The 22,206-nt window shown below is 34.8% G+C and overlaps 1 protein-coding gene across 2 annotated transcripts; it reads left to right on the top strand.

The window, feature by feature from the left end:
- The first annotated feature begins 954 nt into the window (after positions 1-954).
- LOC107893827 (protein PIR) lies at positions 955-21,790 on the top strand. Of its 2 annotated transcripts, XM_016818932.2 has the most exons (30): positions 955-1,207; positions 1,546-1,618; positions 1,919-1,983; positions 2,141-2,218; positions 2,404-2,523; positions 2,614-2,684; positions 2,887-2,979; positions 3,795-3,864; positions 3,965-4,029; positions 4,268-4,463; positions 4,590-4,741; positions 5,198-5,291; positions 5,396-5,611; positions 5,954-6,165; positions 11,716-11,863; positions 12,400-12,568; positions 13,726-13,802; positions 14,406-14,576; positions 14,708-14,784; positions 14,870-14,972; positions 15,858-15,977; positions 16,055-16,198; positions 16,293-16,442; positions 16,628-16,771; positions 17,047-17,134; positions 18,137-18,264; positions 18,887-19,091; positions 19,842-20,014; positions 20,685-20,891; positions 21,223-21,790. In XM_016818932.2, exons 1-30 carry the CDS (start codon positions 1,151-1,153, stop codon positions 21,415-21,417), a joined length of 3,861 nt encoding a protein of 1,286 aa, XP_016674421.1. In that variant the 5' UTR covers positions 955-1,150; the 3' UTR covers positions 21,418-21,790. The 2 variants fall into 2 exon arrangements, with proteins under 2 accessions (XP_016674421.1, XP_016674422.1); XM_016818933.2 differs by lacking the exons at positions 19,842-20,014; positions 20,685-20,891; positions 21,223-21,790 and having other exon boundaries at positions 18,875-19,091.
- Positions 21,791-22,206: the final 416 nt, after the last annotated feature.

Raw genomic sequence — 22,206 nt, 5'->3', positions numbered from 1 at the left:
CAAGCTGTTATTAGTGACACTTAATCCAGATAATTTCTTTTCTGTTTATTTATTTATTGCTTGAATCACACACAAACTCAATTAGTGGGAACCCAATTTTCCTTAGTGGAAGCCAGTTTTCAGCCATGCTTCACCTCAAAGCTATAGCAACAAAAATGGTCCTTTTATGAATCAAGTTGAAACTAACTACTCTTCTAGAATTACAGTTTTTATCTTTTATATTTAAATATTGACTAATGTGGAAAAATATAACAGAAGGTGAAAATGATGTACATAAATTGATTTTTAACCATACCAAAAATTCAACCATTTTGTCTAATATAACTTAAATTTGATTATCTACCAACAACATAATAATTTTAATTTTGTGACTCCTATATTTAAATTGACATCATTTTACGTGAATGGATAAATAATTATATTAATTTAATATGAAAATAAATGTATATATTTATTTCTTTATAATTCAAGTTTTACGTGTATAATTTACTAAATAAAAATTCATGTATAAATTTAATATTTATCCTTAACAAATATTAGATGGAATAAAATAATAAAAACACAAAATCTTGCATGTGATTTTAAATATTAATTTAATTCTTTCAAAAACAAAACCTGCATGTAAGAGATTTAAGATTGACATTCATTTTCTCAAATAAAAATTGATTCTTTTATATATCAATAAAATTTGAAATAAAAAAAAAATTAGATATGCAATTAATGTGTTTTTCATATATTAATGGTAGAAATATAAATATCATATAAACTATTAAGTTTATCAATAAAAAATTAAACTTATATGTTTTTTATTAAAATATAAAAGATTACAATTTTGATACATTGACGGACAAGTCCTACAGCAAAAAAATTTTATAATGGCATTGACGTAATTTAAAGATAAAGTCGTGTCCAATCTAGTGAAAATGAGCTTCCACATCTATTAAGCATCGTTGAAGGCTCGAGCCCTCAACTCACTTTTCGACACCCTTTCCAGATTCCGACTCACTGGGGATCGAACGTTCCCATTTTTACAGCCATAATAAAATTTTAAAAGAAATCACTTCAAAAATGTTCTTATTTTAAAAGGCTGAAAAAGCTTAGATGTTTGAACGGATTTTTTGGGGGAAATTTTGAAACAATTTGTTTGAAAATGGCAGCAGTTCCAGTTGAAGAAGCCATTGCAGCTTTATCCACATTCTCCCTAGAGGTAAATAATTTCTTCATAATTAACTTCTTCTTCTTCTTCTTTTTTCATTTTTAGCTTTGCTTTCATTAATTTGGTCGAAGAAATTGATTTAATTTCTAAAAATTTGTTTCCAAAAAGGCCTCTATTGTTTTTTCACGAAATTATAATGCATTTTATTTTTATAAATTGTAGTTTTTTAGAAACGTAAATTATCCATATTTGAAGAAAATTTGAAGAAATCAAATTTAACTTTTTGCAATTTCTAGAGAAAATGCATCTAGTGCTTTTTTTTTTAAATTTGGAAAAAAAAATACTTTCACCATGCATTATTGGTTAATTTTTTTGTTTTGTTTTGTTAGGATGAGCAACCAGAAGTACAAGGACCAGCAGTTTTGGTCTCAACTGAAAGAGGATCAACTATCAGTCCAATTGGTATTTCTGTGTGTGTGTGTGTGTGTGTTTTCTTATGATTTAAGGGTTTTTTCTTCATTGGATTTAGTTGAAAAATGGAATATATGTTCATTGCAGTACTTGAACTTGAGGTTTTAGAACTTTGATTTGCATGAAACTTTGACTTGCGGGTCTCTTTTTGGAGTAATAAAGAGGATATTGGTTGTTTGTTGGTCTTATAGTATTGACGTTGCTTGATTTCTCTTTTATTGTTTTTCTCAGCTTAGTTGCATTTTCTTAAAAATTCTTCTTGCATTACTGATGATCCTTTTTTTTTTTCAGAGTATAGTGATGTTTCTGCTTACCGTTTGTCTCTTACAGAGGACACAAAAGCTCTCAATCAGCTTGTATGTCAATTTATTTTATTTTTTCTCCTTTTTGCTTATATGCATAAATACTTATTTTTTGCCCAAGCTAGTTAGAGTCTAAAGTTAATTGCAAAATTTTGATAAACTTTTTAGTGTTTTGTTTTTGTCTCTGATCTTGTATGTGATGGCATGGCAGAACACACTTATCCAGGATGGGAAGGAGATGGCATCAGTGCTTTATACATATCGCAGCTGTGTCAAAGCACTTCCTCAGGTATTTTAGCATTAGTTGAGGCAAAAAAGAATTACTTCAATTATTTTAAGGTGATCGTCATGATACCAATTAACATCATAATGAGAAACGTTCCTTTAATCTGCTTCTTTTAATGAGAAAAGCACAGTACTTTTGGAATTTAATTCTCTTATGCAATTCATCCCTTGTTGTGTATGATGTTGTAGCTTCCTGAATCTATGAAGCATAGTCAAGCTGACTTATATCTAGAAACATATCAAGTTCTGGACTTGGAGATGAGTCGGTTGCGTGAAATACAGCGATGGCAAGCATCAGCTGCGACTAAAGTAACGATACAGATATTTTTCCTCCTCGATATTTTTTCTTTTTCCCTCAAGGTTGTGTTTTTCTCTTATAACTGTTAATTTGTAACACAGCTTGCTGCTGATATGCAACGCTTTTCTAGGCCTGAGCGACGAATTAATGGCCCTACAATAACTCACCTCTGGTGTGTTGTGATGGTTTCTCCTTTTTATTTTATTTATTTATTTTTCCTTTGAGGACCTTGTCTTGTTTGTTTTTCCGTGATCAACATAGCGTACTACTAATATAATAATATACAACCTTCTTGTTATGATTTAAGTGTTGATATTAGAATAAACTGTTCTTATTAGATGCCTTAATTATGATTTGTCTTTTATTTTCTTCAGGTCCATGTTAAAGTTACTTGATGTTTTGGTGCAACTTGATCATCTCAAAAATGCTAAAGCAAGCATACCTAATGATTTCTCTTGGTACAAGAGGTAAGAATGATTTTTAGTTATTGCATGTTGCCATATTTGGGTTGTGTTTCTCTCTTAGATTGTAAAATGAACTTCATACTGGTTTAGGCTTTCTTAACTTGAGTAGAATGTTTAGAAGTGTAGCAATCTAGTATCAGGTTAGATGCCACATGGGTTATCATCAATCAGATTTTAGGGAAGGGATTGTATATTTAAGTGTATTTCAGGGGCTTTTGGAGTGGTTTGATTTAAGCAGAATATTAAATTTGTTTTTGAAGTTGTCAAAATATGAGGAAATCAGAATAGAGAAGGTCTAGGGATGAGAAGTCAGGTTCCTTAAATTGTTTCACTCAGACATTTGTAGAAATGCAGCTTATAGATACATTGAAATGAATATTTTCAAATGGTATGTAATTACTTCGCTTCAGATTGTAAGAGTGAAAACCAATAAGTGCTGAATCAAAACCTGGAGAACCAAAAGCTTATAAAATGTAAACAAGCGGAAAACATGTAACTAAGCCTTGCGTAGGACCCTTGCCTATTTGCTGATAACTTTTATTTGAATCTCTGTCGGAAATACCATACACTGAATGGTTCTGCAACTTTTTTTTTCATGAAAACTCATTTAGTATATTGGATATGGTTCTTTTGCGATTTAAGATATTTTTAAGTTCAAAGTTTCTGGTTGATTATCAAAGTTCAAATTCACTATTTCGTGGTTTTAAAATTTGTTTTATTGCTGGTATTCCAGAAATCTTTAGAATTGATTTTAATATTGGGCAATCTCCTTCACAGATATTTTAAAAACGTTTTCTGACATCTTCCCACTTCAACAGGACATTCACACAAGTCAGCATTCAGTGGCCAGATACTGATTCTATGAGGGAGGAATTGGATGATTTACAGGTGGTTCTTTGTTTTCATCAATGATGATTGTTTAGAAACATTATTTTTGCTTACCATTTTCATTATGATAACTGTTTCCTTTATTGTGTTATTTTTACAGATTTTTTTAAGCACAAGGTGGGCTATTTTATTGAACTTGCACGTGGAGATGTTCCGTGTGAACAAGTATCCTATTTGATGCAAGTTTTTGGTGAATTTAGTCTCTATTATTGTATCCCTGCATGTGGCCTTAAAAGAACAATGTTTGACATCCAGGTTGAACCTTCTTCGACAAATGTTTATTTTGTAGCCAAGTTTTTGAGGAAAATAGTATGCCTTTTTCTATAATCCATGTGACGTTCTTTTTAATTTTTCTTTTGCACAATTATTTTTAATGATTATTGAGGTCCTTGACTGAATTTAGTGTAGAGGATATCCTTCAGGTTCTTATAGTCTTTGCTGTTGAGTCATTGGAACTGGATTTTGCTCTTCTGTTTCCTGAGCGACACATGCTTCTGCGAGTGTTGCCTGTTCTTGTTGTCATGGCAACATCATCAGAGAAAGATAGTGAATCACTGTATAAGAGGGTGAAAATAAATAGACTGATCAATATATTTAAGGTATTGTCTCCACTGATGGCCTAAAATGCCATATGGGAAGCAGAATCATTTAGTACATCTTTTTGTCCTTGTATATTTATTAACAAGTTGGCACAGTTGAATTAATAGCTTCCATTTCTTGTGCAGAATGATCCAGTAATTCCTGCATTCCCAGATCTTCATCTTTCGCCAACTGCAATTTTGAAAGAATTGTCAAATTACTTCCAAAAATTTTCCAGCCAAACTCGTCTTCTCACTCTTCCATCACCTCATGAACTCCCACCCCGAGAAGCACAAGAATATCCTTGCACTTTTATAAAATATTATTAGGTTGTGGTTTGCAAAACCCTCATTGCAATTAGTCTTTGTTCTGATCCATAACAAATGAAAGACACTACAGAAGCTGTGCCTGCTCTGGTACATTATTGAATTTTTAGATTGGAATCTAACCTAAAACAACTGGTGATAGGTAAAGGGATCATTTTCATATTTATGAGTCTGGGTCACCCCAACTTAATAGATGTGGGATTATATTTATCTCCACTCCAGTGGCTGAGGAGGTACTAGACTAAGCCTATAAGTTAAAGTCATAAATGTTGAATTTTGGTCATTAAACTATGCAGTTGATCGTATCACATTAATATTCCACCTCTGTCTTCTGTTTAAAAACTTATGAAATGTCTTGTCCCATATCTATCAGCTTGTTCATTGGAAAATTTTCAGTTCTTGCCTTAGGAAAACCTTGACACAATTACTTATCAGAGGCATTATCTGATTGTCAATCACATTGGAGCCATCCGTGCTGAGCATGATGATTTTTCTATCCGTTTTGCCTCAGCAATGAATCAGGTGCTTCTCCAAACTGAGTCCCTCAGTTCCCTTTCATCATATGCTGAACCTTTTTATCTGTTTCTAAACCATTATTGTTCCTTTCTTCAAATTCTTTTGTACAGCTTTTGCTGCTGAAATCTACTGATGGTGCTGATGTTGAGTGGTGCAAAGAAGTTAAAGGAAACATGTATGATATGGTTGTTGAAGGTTTCCAGCTATTGAGTAGATGGACTGCACGTGTTTGGGAACAATGTGCATGGAAATTTTCTCGCCCATGCAAAGATGTCGGTCCTTCAGAATCACAAGAGTTATCATCATCTTATTCTGATTATGAGAAGGTATTTTATTTTTGGAGAAAATGTTCTTGGCTTAAAATGCATCATTGCTCCCTAACTTTTACATTAAGTTTTCTAGCCTCTACTTTGTTCTGTTTAAGATGTGAAACTCTTTTAAGTTTCTGCTTTATTAGCAACATTTATCTTTTTTCTGGCATTGAGTTTTAATATGCTGAAGCTCAGTGCTGCTGTGCTCACTTGAGATGGTTTCTTAGAAGTTTTCTTGAAGGAAAATCCTTATGAACTAGAACTAGCTTAATATGTTCTTTGTTTGAGATGCCTGCCAACTTTTGCTGTCCATATTTTGCTTGATAGAGTTTTTATGGAAATGGAATTATCTTGTAGGTTGTACGATATAATTATAGTGCAGAGGAAAGGAAAGCACTTGTTGAACTTGTTAGCTACATAAAGAGTGTCGGATCAATGATGCAGCGATCTGATACATTGATAGCTGATGCTTTGTGGGAAACAATACATGCAGAAGTCCAAGATTTTGTTCAAAATACATTAGCTACCATGTTGCGAACTACATTTAGAAAGAAAAAGGATCTGTCAAGGTGTGCTTTTAAATTAGTATCTTGAGTTTAAAATTTTTTGTTTGAATCTCAACACCGCTAATGTTATTTTTTAATTTTGTTGCTGTGTCATTCCAAGGCTTATGCCATCTTTAGCAATAGAGAAAATGTACTATATTTGTAGGTTTCGTAATTAGATAAAATGTAATTATTGTTTACTCTTGGCTAACATATGCTTGCAATACTGGTAGCATTAAATATAAACCTATCTTAATATATTTGCGTCTTCAAAATTGAGTAAGCTTATTAAATATTGTTAAAAACAGGCTATTTTGATTATATTTTTCACAAGAAATTACATAAATATTTATACACATAGTGAGCCTAACTTAGGAAACTTTACACTACGAAACAAACTAATTCTAGGGATGCTGTACCTAAAAACAGCCTTAAAGTTAGGGATAAAATATTTACAGAATCTTATTTGATACACTTAAATATTCCTTAATTAGGAAACTGAAGTCTGACACTCCCCCTCAAGCTGGGAAGTGGATATCATCCATTCTCAGCTTGCTGACTAATTTCTGAAACAACTTCCTAGACAATCCTTTGGTAAGTATGTCTGCTAGTTGTCCATCAGTGGACACAAATGGAGTGCAAATTAAGCCACTGTCCAGTTTTTCCTTTATAAAATGTCTGTCAACCTCAACGTGCTTCGTTCGATCATGTTGAACTGGATTATGTGCAATATTGATAGCAGACTTATTATCGCAATACAACTTCATTGGACCTTCCCACTTGATCTTCAAATCTTCCAAAATAATTTTTGGCCATAACAACTCACAAACTCCAAGAGCCATCGCCCTAAATTCAGCTTCTGCACTAGATCTAGCCACAACATTTTATTTTTTACTCCTCCAAGTCACAAGGTTGCCTCCTAGGAAAGTGCAATAGCCCGAGGTTGATCTTCTATCAACCATAGATCCTGTATAATCTGTATCAGTATAGGCTTCAAGGGTTAAATTCTCCCTTTTTTTTAAATAAGATTCCTTTGCCTGGCGTGCCCTTTTAAGTACTGTAGAATCTGATATACGGCTCTAAGATGTGATTCTTTGGGATTGTGCATAAATTGACTTACAACACCTACTGCATAGGCAATATCTGGTCTGGTATGAGACAAGTAAATGAGCTTCCCCACAAGTCTTTGATATGACCTTTTATCAACTGCTGCATCTTCTAGTGCATTTCCAAGTCTGTGGTTCACCTTTATGGGTGTCTCTGCTGGTTTACAGCCCAACTTGCCCATCTCTGTCAACAAATCAACTATGTATTTTTGCTGGGATATGAATATTCCTTCCCCAGAGTGTGCCACTTCAATACCAAGGAAATATTTTAACTTACCGAGCTCTTTGACTTCGAATTCTTTTACTAGACATTTCTTTAAATTCTCCATTCCTTCTAGATCATCACCAGTCACTATAATGTCATCAACATAGACTAATAAAGCAGTCACTCCCTCTGAAGATGAGTGTTTTATGAACAGAGTGTGATCTCCTTGACTCTGTTTATACCCCACCCTGAGCATTACGTTGGTAAATCTTCCAAACCAAGCCCTCGGGGACTGTTTTAGTCCATACAAAGCCTTTTTTAGTCTGCAAACTACCTGTCCTGTATTTGGATCGAATCCTGGAGGAACATCTATACAGACTTCCTCCTCAAGATCACTGTGTAAAAAGGCATTTTTGATGTCAAATTGCTGTAATTTCCAGCCTCGGTTGGCAGCTAGTGACAACAACACTCTTACAGTGTTCATCTTTGCAACAGGGGCAAATGTCTCAAGGTAGTCTATTCCATACATTTGAGTGTACCCTTTAGCAACCAATCTTGCTTTGTACCTCTCCAAAGAACCATCTGACTTATATTTCACTGTGTACACCTAGCGACATCCCACTGGTTTCTTTCCTCTCGGTAATTTCACTAAGTCCCATGTCTTATTTTTTTCAAGAGCTTCCATTTCAACTTTCATGGCATTTTTCCAATTCTCATCTTCTAATGCCTCGAATACAATTTTGGGAATGGAAATAGAATTTAGGCTAGTAAGAAAGGCTTTGTGGTTATGGGACAAGTTTTTGTAAGACATGAATAGGTACAAGGGATGTTTTGTTCAGGCTCTAGTCCTCTTTCTAATAGCAATGGGAAAATCATCTAAATTTGCAGTATTAGAATTCAAAGGAGGTTCAGCAATTACCTCAGGTCGTATAGGAGAAGATGATTGAACTTGCACCGGTGCTTTCTTCCTTGAGTAAACCAGTAAAGGACGAGTAGTGTCCTGAATTCCTCTTGGTGATTTGGGTGTATTAGTCTCTGTTTCAGGTTGTATAGGGGCCATTGTTTCAAGTCGGGCAGGTTGGTTAGCAGGCAAGGACTGAGTGGGAGTGGTTGGTTGCTGGACAGGAGCTGGAATGGGAGTGTTTGGTTGCTGGACAGGAGCTGGAATGTGAGTGTTTGGTTGCTGGACAGGAGCTGGAATGTCAAGAAGAAAGAATTCTTTGTCCTTATCTTCTGTGAATAAGATCTCCCCCTGAAGATAAGGACGAGTGAAGAAATTATCTTGTTCTGCAAAAGTAACATCCGCTATTACAAAAAAAATTTTTGTGGCTGGATGATAGCATTTGTACCGCTTTTGAGTGGAAGAATAATCAAGAAAGACACACTTGACAGCTCGTGGATCAAATTTTCCTCTATTTTGAGAATGAACATGTACAAAGGCAACAGAGCCAAATATTTTGGGAGTAAGGTTACTTGAAGTATTGAAATCAGGAAAGAATTTTGCTAGAACTTGCATAGGACTTTGAGATTCAAGGACCTTTGTAGGCAATCTATTTATCAAATGAGTAACAGTTAAAACAGCCTCCCCCAGTATTGTTTAGGGACATTTTTTTGGAACAAAAGGGCTCTTGTAATAGCTAAAATGTGACCATTTTTTCTTTCGGCAACACCATTTTGTTGGGGTGTACTAACACAAGATGACTCATGTATAATGCCTCTTTCTTGGAAATATGTTGAGAGAAATTGATTGAAATAATCCTTGGCATTGTCTGACCTAAACCTTTTATTTCAACTCCAAATTGTGTTTTGATCATGTTGTAAAAGGTTGGAAAGACAGACCTTACATCAGATTTTTGTTTTAAAAGAAATATCCAAGACACACGAGTACAATCATCAATAAAGGATACAAACCACCGAGCCCCAAAAATATTTGAAATAGTGGATGGCCCTCAAACTTCGTTATGAATAAGAGTAAAAGGATTGGATGTTCTTTTATTGCTTACTGGAAAAGAGGTACGTTTATGTTTTGCAAGTTCACAAATATCACAATGAAATTTTTCAACAGTTAATCCTTTGAACAATAAAGGAAACATAATTTTAAGGACTCTAAACGATGGATGGCCAAGGCGAAGGTGATAGAGCCAAATTTGGTCTTTATTGGTTTTAATAGATTCATATATGAAAGATAAAGGTGAGGAATTTAGAGCACTAACTTCTTCACTGGATTCTTCAAGATAGTATAGGCCATTTACTTCCTTAGCATGTCCAATCATCCTCCTCGTATTCTGTTCCTGAAAAAGACATCGATTGTGATAGAAAACCACCTTACAGTTAGAGTCTTTGGTTATTCTTTGAATGGATAAAAGATTGGTAAATAATTTTGGAACATGAGACATTTTTAAGAGTAAGGGTTTTGTTTATAACAATGTTACCCTGACCAGCCACTGTGATCACAGAACCATCAGCTACTATTATTTTTCTACTACTAGGACAAGGTGTATATGAAACAAATTTTTGTGAGGAGTGGGTCATGTGGTTCGTAGCTCCTGAGTCAATGACCCAAGAACTTTTGGTATCTGTATCCGAGACTTTAGAATCTTGAGAAGAGGATATACCTGAAAAAGCCAAACTACAAGTACCTGTTGAAGAAGATTTTTCCAATGATCCCAGCAAATTTTTTAACTTTTCAATTTCTTCTTTATTGAATTCAACAGGTGATTCCTGAGAATTATTTTTTCCATCCAGCTGCCTTGCTATATTTGCTCGCCCTTGTCCCTTTGGTTGTCCACCTTTTTCTGAAAAATTTTTGTTTGTTGTCTGTGGCTTCCCATGGAGTTTCCAGCATCTTTCTTTAGTGTGACGGGCCTTTTTACAATAGGTGCACCATACGGAATCCCTGTTAATAGGCTTTGTACGTTCTGTCTGTCTATTATCTTCACTAGTTGGCTGCTCCAGGCTAAATCTCCTCTAACTTACAACTTTTGTAACCAAGGCTGAACTATCCACTTGACTGTTCTCAACCATAACTCCTCTTCTTCCTTCCTCAACACGAACAATTGCAATTGTCTCATTTAGTGATGGTAGTTCCTCTTTTCCAAGTATTTGAACTCTTATTGCATCAAACTCAACATTTAGTCCAGCAAGAAAATCATAAATTCGATTCTTTTCAACGAACCTTTTCAGGAGTGCTGCATCTTCGCTGCACTTCATCTGAATGCACTGGCAATGATCCATCTCTTGCCATAAACTTTGCAACAGATTGGAATACTCCGTGATTGATCGACTTCCTTGCTTGGTGGATGAAATCTTAGTCTTGATTTCATAGATTTGAGCAGCATCTCGAACTTTAGAATAAGTCTTCTTCACAGCTTCCCATAGTTTTTGGATGTGTTAAGAAACATGCATGTATCACTGATTTCTGGCATTATAGAGTTTCATAAGCAAGACATTACCATAGAGTCTTGTTCATCCCAAGCATCAAACTTAGGGTCTCCTTCTTTAGGTCTAGTTTCGAGTAAGTGACTCAGCTTTCCTCTTTCCTTCAAGAACGTACGAACCAGTTGAGACCACTTCAGGTAATTTTTCCCATTTAGCCTGTAGACTACTTGGATGTTCTGAAACTCATTTGTTGGGTTTGAGTTGTTCATAGAAACTTCTGAGACATCCCCAGTGTTACTGATATTGACAGTTTCAGTCATGTTTCGTTTGAACAAATTCTATAGGCTTGAGGGCTGGTTGGGAGTCAAGAAAAAAAATCGCCAGACAAAAAAAAAATCCCAAAAATCGGGTTAAAAAAGCTCTGATACCATGTTAAAAACAGGCTATTTTGATTATATTTTTCACAAGAAATTATATAAATATTTATACACATAGTGAGCCTAACTTAGGAAACTTCACACTAGGAAACAGACTAATTCTAGGGATGCTGTACCTAAAAACAGCCTTAAAGTTAGGCATAAAATATTTACAGAATCCTATTTGATACACTCAAATATTCTTTAATTAGGAAACTGAAGTCTGACAAATATAAACCTATATTACTACATTTGTATCTTCAAAATTGAGGAAGCTTAACATGTTAACCCCCTCTCCCTTGGGATCAGTGATCTTCTCAAGGAAGGCATATCAATATTTTGTTCTATCAGAACATTCACATGGAAATCATGAAGTGTTCACTCGATAAATATGCTTATAAACTAGTGTAAATTTTCCAAATAATATTTGGCAACTGCTTATGTTATCTATTCAATTGCTTTTCTCCAGGATTCTCTCCGATATGCGGACCCTTTCAGCAGACTGGATGGCAAACACAAACAAGCCTGACTCCGAGTTTCAGTCTTTACAACATGGAGGTGATGAAAGTAGAGGGAACTTCTTTTATCCAAGGCCAGTGGCACCTACAACAGCTCAGGTTTCTTCCCTACAAGTTCTTTTATGCATGCTGTGATTATTTGGTTTTGCGAGCCCTCTCCTTTGCACTATATTGTAGCATTTATACTTGGTGTATATATATTTGTTCCACATCGTTGGAATTAAACATCTTAATACCCTTTGTATATGAATAAAGTGTCTCATGCCCATAATGTTTCAAAGTGCCAACAAATTTCATCCTGGACACGTTAGTGTAATGTAAAGAATCATAAGTATGGCGAATTCATTTTCTTTGGAAGTGTGGATTCTTTTGTGGACCAATTTTCCTCCTCTTGGAAAAAATTCCAATCAAAGAGTAGCAGTACTGCTACAGAAAGTGACTGGCTCAGTATGAATACATAGCTCAATCCAAAGCTTTTTGTTCTTGGTTCAAGTTTATCGTATATTGATATTTCTTGTATGGAAGCAGCTTTTGGAATAAAATTAAATGTTTTGTAATTTTTACAATATAACATAGCAAATGCATGCTGTCATAAGTTAAAAACCACTCCTTGACATAATTTCCCCCCATTTCAGGTTCATTGCTTGCAGTTTCTCATATATGAGGTCGTCTCTGGTGGTAATCTAAGGAAGCCTGGGGGCCTCTTTGGTAACAGTGGGTCTGAGATTCCTGTTAATGACTTGAAGCAGTTGGAAACATTCTTTTACAAGCTAAGCTTCTTCTTGCACATATTGGATTATTCAGGTATCTTCTTACTTATCTGCATTGAGCTCCTCTTTGTTTCAATGTCTCTATTTCTAATAGCAGAGAACATTTTCAAGTATTTGTAGCTGGCTTTTACCACTATGTTGGCAATTGCTTCAGTTTTGAGTTACAAATTGGAGTTAAAATTATTCTAATTGGTTAGGGGGTAGATTTGTTTTCTGCTGCTATGCATACTTGCTTCTTCATTTTAGACTTCTCTTGATGTGATACCTGCTTACCTATATATAGGTAGGCAGACATATTTGCATATATATCTTTCATTTGTACATTTTACAGTTTCTGGAGACTGGCTTATTTGAGGGAAGATTAGTAAGTTTGTACCCATCCATTGGAATTATCTGTGAAGGTAGTTTTTTCTATGGGTTTAATTGATGCTAGAGGTTTTCAGGACTGTAATTTGCTGTTTAGCCTAGTTGAGCATCAGCATGACCTCATTCTAAACCGGCCCTCAGCTATGTTGCTCTTTCCTTGCTGCATGTTTCTGGTCGTTCCTCTTTGCTATTTATCTGTTCCCCATATCCATAAATACGGATGGTGTCATCAAACCTTTTGTTTCTTCAAAAACTGAAAAACAAATAGAGCATTCAACTTCCAATTATAGTACCTTTTACATAGATTCCCTGCCAAGGTTTTAAACAATGCCTCTTTCATAATAACTTTACAGGCATTGTTAACACACCATACTTATTTGGCCTTTCTGTTTCTGCCATAATCGCATCGCAAAAAAGAAAAGCTATGTTTGCCTTTCCTTGTCATTGTGGAAAAAGATAAATCTTTGGCATTAGCCAAGAGAAGTAAATTGAGCACCTGGATTGACATTTTGTCTTACACGTGTTAATAATGTTTTGCAGAATGAAGGAAATGGATTTATGTAGCAACCCCAATTAAGTTATATGACCTTGTTTGATTTAATTCATGTGAACGAGTCCTTTTCGTAGGACCACATTATGTCAAGTTGAATTGCTTGTCTAGACGCATTTAACACCCATGTATATAGAGTTGATGCTGCTATTTCTTATAGGTTCTTCTAAACTCTGGTGTTACTCTCATTGTGTTTCATAACTCTAACCAAGATGGAAAATGGTTGTATATAAATTCGTTTATTCTAATCTTATTGTAATGTTTTTTTTCTGCAGCAACTATTGCAACACTGACAGATCTTGGTTTCTTGTGGTTTAGAGAATTTTACCTGGAGTCTTCTCGTGTCATTCAAGTAAGAAAGATAACAATAAAATGCTTATTACATGGTCTGTCCTATTTCTTTTTGAATTCGTTTTAGCACATGAAGCTCTTGTTACAGCAGAGAGGACCAGCCTAACTTGTCAAAATGCTATTCTGCTGATTATTTTTGGCATCTTAAGAGCGCCCCCCCTCCCCCGCAGAAGGATGAATAAATAAATAATTAGTTAAACATGATTTTGATTTCTGCTGTGGAGAAGCCGAAAGCATCTTGGAAATGATCACTAAGTACATTGTTTTTCAAGTTTTCTATTCTAGAGCTGCTGCAAGCACAAAGCATTTTGCTGTGCCTTCTTTTTGTTGTCTGGAATATTCCTAGATTTGTTAATGGGAATTTCAAATTTTGTAAGAATTGTGATCTACAATTTACCACCGCCATCTTTACTATTTTAAGCACACACTTTTCATGTGCACCCTGCTTTTGCCTATTAATATTTTCTCAAGTATATTTTCTAGGCTTGATAGAGCTTCAGATTAATTATGTATATAGTTTAGCCTCAATGAATTTCCCCCTATGGTTCTTATTTCAATGTTCCCTTTGATTTTCATTGATAACTTGTTTCTTATCCATTTATAGTTTCCAATAGAGTGCTCCCTTCCTTGGATGCTGGTGGATCATGTGCTTGAGTCCCAAAGTGCTGGTCTTCTTGAAAGTGTGTTGATGCCTTTTGACATATATAATGATTCAGCACAGCATGCACTGGTTGTGCTGAAGCAGCGCTTCCTTTATGATGAAATTGAGGCTGAGGTAAAATGACTTCTTGCCTATTCCCTGTGAACATGGATGTCTACATCCTTCTTCTTATATCAACTTTATCCATCTGAAATAAATAAAACACCAATTCAACCGTCCTTTGGGATCTTTTGCTGTTTCCATAGGTGGACCATTGTTTCGATATATTTGTTACAAAATTATGTGAAGCTATTTTCACATATTACAAGAGCTGGTCTGCTAGGTATGTTTTTTTGCCCGATATACATATGTATGTGCTAATGAACTTTGAAACTAAAGCCAACTTGGCTTTTTCTCACATTCTGTAGTGAACTGCTTGATCCTTCATTCCTCTTTGCCTTGGATAATGGAGAAAAGTATTCTATCCAGCCTATGCGGTTTACTTCACTTCTAAAGATGACTAGAGTGAAGGTAACTATGTAATTACCTTTTTTTAGCTTATTAGACACCTTACCATAAAAAAAATTCATATCTTGTCTAAGTACAGTGGCTTGTATGGTTTTATCTTGATGTCTCCCAAACTAATCAGTGGCTTCTAGAAATGATGTGTGTTAATTCAAATGCAAACTTATTTCTCAGGTCTTTAATTATTTTCCTGATTCCCTCTCTATATTCTTCTTAATTAGTTTATGGTTTATATTGTAGATTGAAAACTTACACTTTTGTGGATGAAGTAGTATTTTAAATCTTTTAATTGGATGTTTATGTGGTTAAACCACTATATTTGATGTCTTTGACTAGCATCTTATGCATTTTTCTTTTGGATTGGATTACTAGTTCTTTTTTATCAACATAATGTTGTCATTTTATGTCATTTAGTTTTGGTTTATGATAGCATTCCCTGACTAGTTCCATTAGTACCATCTAGAGTGATTGGGTTTCTATGCTTTGAACTCCTATCAATTTGGGGAGCATCCTTCCATACCTGTTTTCTTGCACTCTCGGCATTTCTTTCTGGAACTCATCTTTTATGATCAATGTTGTAAGATATTCATTCTATAATATCTTAAGCATATTGCATCAGAATTTTCTGGTTCCTATCAATTTGGGGAGCATCCTTCCATACCTGTTTTCTTGCACTCTCGGCATTTCTTTCTGGAACTCATCTTTTATGATCAATGTTGTAAGATATTCATTCTATAATATCTTAAGCATATTGCATCAGAATTTTCTGGTTCCTTGTGTTATTATTTTGGGTTATAGTTCATGTCTTTTTCTTTGTTTATTTAAAAATACTTATGCAATTTGTCTCTTAGTCTCATACTCTCAATTGTTGCCAACTTTTGCAATGTACAGTTACTTGGGAGGACTATTGATTTAAGAAGTCTGATTGCTGAACGGATGAACAAAGTCTTCAGAGAAAATCTTGAGTTTCTTTTTGATCGTTTTGAGTCTCAGGATCTATGCGCCATAGTGGTAAGTAGTTACCTTTTTTTCTTTTTGGTTTTTTATGTGTTTCATAATCCAGTGACAAATATGATCTCTTATTGCAGGAATTAGAAAAGCTGATAGACATATTAAAGCATTCCCATGAATTGCTTTCAAAGGATCTTTCAATAGACTCCTTCAGTCTCATGTTGAATGAGATGCAGGAGAACATTTCTCTTGTGTCATTTTCTAGTCGACTAGCTTCTCAGGTTCAACAGAAATTTCCAGCTTTTGGTGTAACTTTAGCTCATAGTTTTTGGATTACTGGTCACTGAATGCTTGGTTTCCACTTCTGTCTGTTAGATTTGGTCTGAGATGCAAAGTGATTTCCTGCCAAACTTTATCCTTTGCAATACTACTCAGCGATTCGTTCGATCTTCAAAAGTTCCTCTTGTTCCTGTTCAAAAGCCATCAGTTCCACATGCCAAGCCAAACTTCTACTGTGGTACTCAAGTAAGAAGCTATTATTGATTGCTGTTTTGCTTGGTTCTACATTTGTGAGCTTTTTAATGTTCATTGCAAAAGCAACTGAACTTTGGTGAACTATTTTCCTCTTTGCTGGGGCTGGCATATCAGCAAATAGAGTGTTAAAACATTTTGGCTTATATTTACAGTCTTCCCTTTTACGGTAATTGCAGGATTTAAATTCTGCACATCAAAGCTTTGCGCGTTTGCATAGTGGCTTTTTTGGGATTCCACACATGATTTCTCTTGTTAAACTTCTAGGATCAAGGTCCTTGCCATGGCTTATCCGAGCACTACTAGATCATATATCAAACAAGGTATGTATGCATTATTTGCTGAAGTTCTACTTCTTTTGCAGTGATCAGAGCTTAAATTTTTTAACTTATTAACGTTCAGCATTATACTCGAATGGCTTTATGCCTTCTTTTGAATCTTTATACTTCATATTTGAAGCATTATTGACTGTCAAGATGTCTGTAATGATAATTTATTCCAATCCTTGCATGTTTTAATCTTGAGCCTCCAAATATATCATATACTGTTTGCACGCTTAGTGGAAGTTAAGTAACATTTGATTCACTGGATGTTTCAGATTGCTACACTTGAGCCTATGATCACAGGCTTGCAAGAAACACTGCCTAAATCTATTGGACTTCTTCCTTTTGATGGGGGTGTGACAGGTAGAAGCTGGTGTTATTTATCTTTTCCTTCTGGCATACTTCTTCCTGAATATATTGATTGTATGCAAATGGTATTGAAAGAATACTCCTTTTTATATCATTGTTCCTCATGTAATAGCATAGGGTACTTCTTTTATGCAGCATCAAAATGCTAAGCCTCAATTGATAAAATAATTATAACTTTTCATCTGATTGCAGTGAAGTTATGGATGCCAGAGAGTGGTGTTTGGGTTTACATGCGAAATTGTTTATTTTCATTCAATTACAAAAATACAGATGTGTGGTATATTTAAGAACATTTTTATAAAGTTGAAGCAACTTATTAATGTGTTGATTTTCTGAAATGGTTATTGATGCCAAGTAGAGAAGCTTTCGAAGAAGTGTCGCAAGATATGCATTTTTAATGAGCAATCATAGGAGTTTTTATCACTTAGAGCAAGTAAACAAAGCGATTTTGGTGACCTTTATTGTGTTTCACGAAATGATTTGGTGGACTTTTCTTTATTCCTGTCCCTGAACTTCAGTGCTAAGCCAGAATACCACTGATGGGAAATGTGTAAATTTTCTTTAAGGTTACAGAACAGAACTCAATTCATGTTAAAAATAAATTTAACTCATTTCATGTCAAAAATAAATTTTCTTTAAGAAAATGTTGTTTAATTTCATTCTAGGTTCAGATGATCACTGTGCACTGCTAGTTATTTTTGGACTACTTAGGCTGTAAACAGAAATTTCTGGATTCAAATCTAGTCATGTCTTGTGTATGGTATTGAATTTTTACATGCATCATTATTATCTCTGTACTCTTTCTGCTAATTATTCTTGGCTAGATAGGCTGTAAAAAGAAATTTCAAGATTCAAATCTGGCCATGACTTGTTTATGGTATTGAATTTTTATATGCCTCTTTATTATCTTTGTATTCTTTTTAGCGGGTGGAAAGATGGGTGTAAGTGGTATCTTGTGTTGTCAATTCACTTATATACAAATTTCTCTCTGTTTAGGATGTATGAGGCTTGTTAAAGAGCAACTCAGCTGGGGAACAAAATCAGAGCTCAAGGCAGAAGTCCTTCGCGGAATAAAAGAGATTGGAAGTGTATTATATTGGATGGGGCTCCTTGATATTGTTTTGGTTAGTTCCAGAATTCTTCATTATTGAGTGTTAACCCCAACTACTTGCAGGGAATAAATATGACCTAGAAATCCTTGAAGATATAGCTAACTTTTTCGCATGAAAGTATAACTATTAAAAGTAATGCATCTAGCCTAGAATAAATTTGTAATAGCCTGATAGGTGCCAAAGCCTAATCTAAATAGAAGGCCACAGTATACTTATGTAGTTTTAACTTATCGTGCAACTTAGTTGTGAATATACTTGTGGTTTCATGATACTTCAGTCTTTGTTCCTGTTGGGTATTTCAAGTATAAGACAGTTATATGATTGGTTCATGCCCTTTCTAGAGATAGATAGAAGTAAATGAGTTCAAGGATGTTTTAGTATCACTATACTAGCGTGTGTGCATATATAAGATGATGTTTCAGTATACTTATGGGGTGGTGAAGTCTTCTTCCTTACCTTATCTTCTGGGCCTATCAGAAACCTGATGGACACATCGATATATTGTATCTTATTACGTTCAATCTTATATGGTGTTGCGTGCGCAATTATAATCAATAACTCATTGCATCAGTTTCTGATTTGATCGGAACTCATGTTGTTTTTGGCATCTAACTGTTGCAAGCTTCCTCTATAGAGAGAGCTGGATACCACACATTTCATGCAAACAGCACCTTGGTTGGGCTTGCTTCCTGGTGCAGATGGGCAAATGCTTTCACAAAATGCTGGAGAGAGTCCTGTTGTCAACCTCTTCAAATCTGCTACAGCTGCAACTGTGTCAAACCCTAGGTGCCGAAATCCAGCCTCTTTTTACACAATGTCAAAGCAGGCAGAAGCTGCAGGTAGTGCCTATAGTTCAGTATTCCTATGATTTTCGTTTATGGCCAAATTTGTGATGATTCATTAAGGCCACTTAACATTTGCTAAACAAAAGAAATTTATCAATTAATTGAATCTAGGTACAATTTTGTGCCCATGTCTCTTTGAAATAGGAAAACATGCAAAATTCTAACACAGTTTAGTGAAAATCAAGAAAACTGTTTTTGTAACTCTTAAGAGATATTATTCTGTCTGTTAAGTGATGGGTTTTCTTATGGTATTATATTAAAGTTGAGCCTTGATTTTAGGTGTGATGCTTAACATGGTATCAAAGCATAGGTTTTGTTATGTTGTTCTATTGCCTAACCCCATCTGAGGTTGAAGATCCCTGGTGAGGTTGTCCACATGTAGGTCCCGTGAGCTACACGTAAGAGAAAGTGTAAAGTGATGTTATCTCACATCTGTTAAGTACTGGGTTCCTATGATGTTATAATCTAAAGCAAATTGGTCTGAGTTGGATGCCTAACAATAACCAATCCAGAGTCCAGACCTCTTAACTATTCAATGAAACATGTTGACTGCATTCGAGGTGGAATAGGTGGTCAAACAGTTATATATAGCAAGATGCAAGTGTGTTAATAATATTTCACTCTTGAATAAGTTCTAGCATCTATCTCTATGTTGCCTGTAGAAGTTTATGCCATATCCAGGTTTGTGAAACTCTTCTTTTAGCTTCTCGTTCTAAAGGTTCTTGCATCTTCCTTGTGCTGCAGATCTTCTGTACAAGGCTAACTTAAATACTGGAAGTGTATTAGAATACGCCCTTGCATTTACAAGTGCAGCCTTAGATAAATATTGCAGTAAATGGAGTGCTGCCCCGAAGACTGGGTTCATTGACATCACAACCTCAAAGGATTTCTATCGTATATATAGTGGCCTCCAAATTGTAAGGAACAACTTTCTGTAACCCTTAACATGAATATATCCATATCTTTCATGATTGATCTCAACATGTGAATTCATAATCTCTCAAGGTCTGAAACTTTTAAGAGGGATCTATGATAAATGTGTATAAGTCTGTTTGATAATTATTTGTTTCCCATTTGAGTTGCATTATTGCTAAAATATAAAATAGATTGCCATGATCCCATAATTTAGAAAAAAACAATATCTGATGTTAACCTTATCATGAACTAGTCACAATTTTATCTTGAAGATTCTACTGAATTTTTCTGGAAAATGTAGAGATCATTCAACCCAAGCAGTTTTTAGATATTGCTTAATTTCAAAACATCATTCCAATAGCTGTAATTTGATCTTCCAAGTAAAAAAATATTGCTTTTATAGTCTTTTGCCTTTAGGACTCGCTGTTAATTTTATTCTGAATTCTAGATTTTTGGGCATTTTTTTTTTCCGATAAATATAGATGTTAGATTGGTTAGTTTCATATATTTGCAGGATCTTGTCACTAAACCAACATTGGAATATTTATACCCATATGCAAGTACTTTAAGGAAAATGAAGAGCTGGAGTAGCAAAATTACACCTTGTTCACCCTTAAAAATGTATTGACTTTACTGCCTTCTACTAACACTTTTTTTCTTCTTGAACCACAGGGATATCTAGAACAGTCTGTTCAATTACAGCCTAACAATCATGATATGCTGGGGGATTCAGTTGCTTGGGGAGGCTGTACCATTATATACTTGCTCGGCCAACAGCTGCATTTTGAGCTGTTTGATTTTTCATACCAAATCCTAAATGTTGCGGAAGTTGAAGCTGCATCAATCATGCAAACGCATAAAAGTCCTCATTCTGGCCAGGTACAGGACCCAAAATTCCTTATTCTGCATGATTGCTTTTAACCGAAGGTTTGTCTGTTAATGTATATTGAAAACCAAATTCACAATTTTCTCCGTACTTACTACTCATTTTGAGTTGAGATCTGGGCTCTATGACCAGACTAAATAGCTATTTCAGAAATGAGTCTACGGATTATCACTACAATTGTGGTTTTGAGTGACGTGATACACTGAGGCTTGTGTAGCCAAAATGACCTGAATTTATTTTCACACATGCTCATTTATTGTTCATGTATAACTTGTTGCTGCCTTTTTGGTTGGTCAATCTTTAATGGCATTACTATTTGAAAAGGGATGGGATAGCATGTTAGAAGCAATGAAGAAAGCAAGGAGGTTGAACAATCACGTTTTTTCGATGCTGAAAGCACGATGCCCTCTGGAGGACAAAATGGCTTGTGCTATAAAGCAAAGTGGTGCTCCTTTGCCTCGGATTAAGTTTGAAAATACTGTTTCTGCATTCGAAACACTGCCGCAGAAAGGTACCTGATTGAGTTCATATGTGTGGTTGAAAGAAAATTTATATGGATATACAATACATGGCAGGCAGATAGAGAATGAAAGATGAATGAGCTTCTAGTATCTCTCATTTTTCTGCTTTTGCCATTGTCGTTTTGTTGTTTGAGGTTAGGGTTAGGGTTAGGGACCTAATTTTTGTTAACATGGCTCTCATAGCTCGTCAATTACACTACTGACATTTGCAATATACGTGCAAATAGTGAATGCATCATTGATCACAAGAGGAATTGCTATGTGACATCCAAGAAGTTTGATGGATGGGCTCAGCAATCTGTTGGGTCTGATGAGTATAATATAATCAATTTTTATCAAATTAAATGAAAACTTGCCCCACTCGGATAAAAGTTTTTGTCAGACACTCAAATTCAAAATTCAAAAGTCAAAAGTCAATACTCTGAAATCTTTGAGTTCGAGCATAATCGAACTTAAGGCTGAGTATTTGGTTAAGTTTGTTTATTATTTTTTGTACTTAAAAGCTCAGATTAATTTCGTAAGTAATTCAAATTAAGTATTATAATGTTTAAATTTGAACCAATAAATAGCTTGAGCTTGAGTTCGACTTGATAATTAGTCAATAGAATTTGAGTGTTTTTTTCGAGTCAAACTTGATTAGTTACAAGCATGAGCGTGTTGTTTACACTTATATGTTGAAATTGTGGATTTAGTGTTTACACTTTCATTTGATCATTTTTTGTTTATGTACTTAGAAAATTTAGTCTTGATTCAAATGATAATAGTTAAATTTTGCTACATTCAACTT

Source organism: Gossypium hirsutum, chromosome A13 (genome assembly GCF_007990345.1).
Source record: "Gossypium hirsutum isolate 1008001.06 chromosome A13, Gossypium_hirsutum_v2.1, whole genome shotgun sequence".
NCBI classification, from domain to species: domain Eukaryota; kingdom Viridiplantae; phylum Streptophyta; class Magnoliopsida; order Malvales; family Malvaceae; genus Gossypium; species Gossypium hirsutum.
The sequence above is the reverse complement of the archived record's forward strand: the minus strand, read 5'-3'. Positions and strand labels throughout refer to the sequence as shown.